At 48.1% G+C, this 2,501-nt stretch overlaps 1 protein-coding gene across 1 annotated transcript; it reads left to right on the top strand.

The window, feature by feature from the left end:
* Positions 1 to 1,270: 1,270 nt before the first annotated feature.
* LOC306663343 (olfactory receptor 14C36-like) lies at positions 1,271 to 2,206 on the top strand (the record flags this gene model as incomplete). Its single annotated transcript, XM_079143744.1, has 1 exon — positions 1,271 to 2,206. The coding sequence occupies one exon, from the start codon at positions 1,271 to 1,273 to the stop codon at positions 2,204 to 2,206; it is 936 nt and encodes a 311-aa protein (XP_078999870.1).
* Between the last annotated feature and the right edge of the window lie 295 nt (positions 2,207 to 2,501).

The following is a 2,501-nucleotide window of genomic DNA, read 5'->3' as shown; positions in this document are numbered from 1 at the left end:
AGGCCAATGCTGCACTGTGCACGGGGCTTAATGGGCAGACCCTGCTCAGCTGCGCTTACGCTGCTGAACCTCCAATTTGAGGTGCACAGGCTTGCTCTCTTGGAGACTGATTCTTCCTGAGTAAATGACTCCTGTTGGTGGAGACACTTAATATAATTGTGGTGTTACCAGTTTCCTACAAAATTAACATAGTATGTAAGAATTTGTATTAAGAGAATGCACATGCCAATTGAAAATAGAAAAAAATTGTTCTAGAGAGAAGGGAAGCATAGTATTAAGCCACGGAGCAAGGAAAGACAGCAAGGAGATAATGAGTCAGGGGACGTGAGGGCGGGGGACAATTCAGAACTAAGGCTGCTTGTTAAGTGTTCAGATCGCTCGCTGTCCTGTGGAACCAGTATCAAAACCAGTACTAAATTTTGATAGCCAAATGACCATATAAGAAGCCAAATACTTCTAATGGGAAACAATCAGGAGATAAAGATTAGAAAATGCCTCCATTCGTTTTATTATGAAGTATAAATTTCAGTGGTAAGAATCTAGGCTTGCGTAGAGTACGTGAAACACCCACAGCACGGGTCACAAGGAAGTTCCCGCGATCACTTTCCCATGTGATTGCATGGGGTTTTCTTACCAAGGTTTACTCAGCTTGAGTTGTGACTTTAAGCTCAGGCACAGCTTTGACTTTTCTCCAAGCATTGACTGAGTCATAATTTGCAAGAATTAAAAGATTTCCATAAAACAACGTTGTAAAATCACATGTAAATTAGCAGCCTACCTCCATCTGGCAGTCGTGACAAGCTTTAGGAACGAGTGGAAACTCTCAATACTGATTTCTGCCCCTACAGACAGGACTGTGCCTCAAGGCATGTCTCCTGGTGACAGGCAGATCATTCTGGAGGACACAGAGCTAGTGCTTGCTCTGTGTCCACATCCACCCAGATGTGCTGGTCAGCTCCTGATGAAACTTCAGTGGGACTCTAACCTTACTCTAACACAGGGATCTCACATGTGTCGGGTAATTCAGTCTCCACTGAGACGATGACCTCAAAACTGGATGCTATGGGGGACAGTGAACCCCTTAAGCACTGAGGACTATCTCCTCAGAAGGGGTCAAGCTGATCGAGAGACCAATAGAGAGCTTTCCCCATGCAGAAACAACGACATAAAACAATGACATTGAAGAAAAGCATCTGAGGTGGGTGTGTTGACTTTTAATGCTTCTTGTCTCCTTTCCTCTGCCTTCCCAGCTGACCAGCATCTCCTCAAAATGGCCAACTCCACCATGGTGACTGAGTTTCTCCTCATGGGCTTTGCTGAAGGCTGGAAACTAAGGTTCCTCTACTCCATGTTATTCTTACTCATGTTCCTGGCCACCCTCTTAGGGAACTTGCTCATCGTCACTGTCACCACGGCTGACCAGAACCTGCACACGCCCATGTACTTCTTCCTCAGGAACCTGTCCATCTTGGACATGTGCTACATTTCTGTCACTGTCCCCAATGCCTGTGTCAACTCCCTCACCGGCAACAGGGCCATTTCAGTGGCTGGCTGTGCAGCCCAGATCTTCTTGGTCATTTACTGTGCTTTTGTGGAGATTCTGTTTCTCACCGTCATGGCCTGGGACCGCTATGTGGCCATCTGCCAGCCCCTCCGTTATTCGACTATCATCAATGTCCAACTCTGTGTCCGCATGACGGTGGCGTCTCTGCTCAGCGGCCTGGTCTATGCAGGTGTGCACACTGGGAACACACTGCAGCTGAACTTCTGCGGCTCCAACGTGGTCCCCCAGTTCTTCTGTGACATCCCCTCCCTGCTGAGGCTCTCCTGCTCCGACACGTCCAGCAACCAGCTCTCCATTCTCGCCTCTGCCGTGGTGGTTTGCGGCGGCTGCTTTGTCTTCATCGCCATGTCGTATGTGCGCATATTTTCAGCTGTGCTCAAGTTCCCCGCCCAAGAGCAGGGGAAGGCCTTCTCCACCTGCGTGCCTCACGTCCTGGTGGTGTGCGTCTTCCTCAGCTCCATCGCCTGTGTGTACCTACAGCCGGCGGCGGCCACAGAAGCACTCCAGAACATGGTGCTTTCTGCCTTTTACACCATGGTTCCTCCCTTCTTGAATCCCGTCCTCTACAGTCTCAGGAACAAACAGGTAAAGGAAGCTGTGAGGAGAGTCATACTGAGAAAGGTTCACTCAGGAGCACGGTAAGGAGACATGAGAGGGTCGCTCCAGGTCTGCCCAGTGACCTCAAACCTGGGCAAGACACTGCCGGTCTGGGTTTTGCCGGGCAGACTGTCTGCTGTGGAATCCTCCTCTCGAGGCTGGACTCAGTCTTATAAAGCAATTTCTTTCGATTTTATATTACACTTTCTATTCATTCCCCCAGAAAATTTTGTAAGGAACTTTAGTATGGCATGTTTTCTTAGATAGAGTTCAAGATATTGGCTGAGAACATATAAAGACTGGGCGTTTTTTTATTCATTAAATATTTAGCAATATCAAT

This window comes from Sciurus vulgaris, assembly GCF_902686455.1.
Source record: "Sciurus vulgaris genome assembly, chromosome: 6".
NCBI classification, from domain to species: Eukaryota; Metazoa; Chordata; class Mammalia; order Rodentia; family Sciuridae; genus Sciurus; species Sciurus vulgaris.
This window is presented reverse-complemented; position numbering and strand designations above follow the sequence as displayed.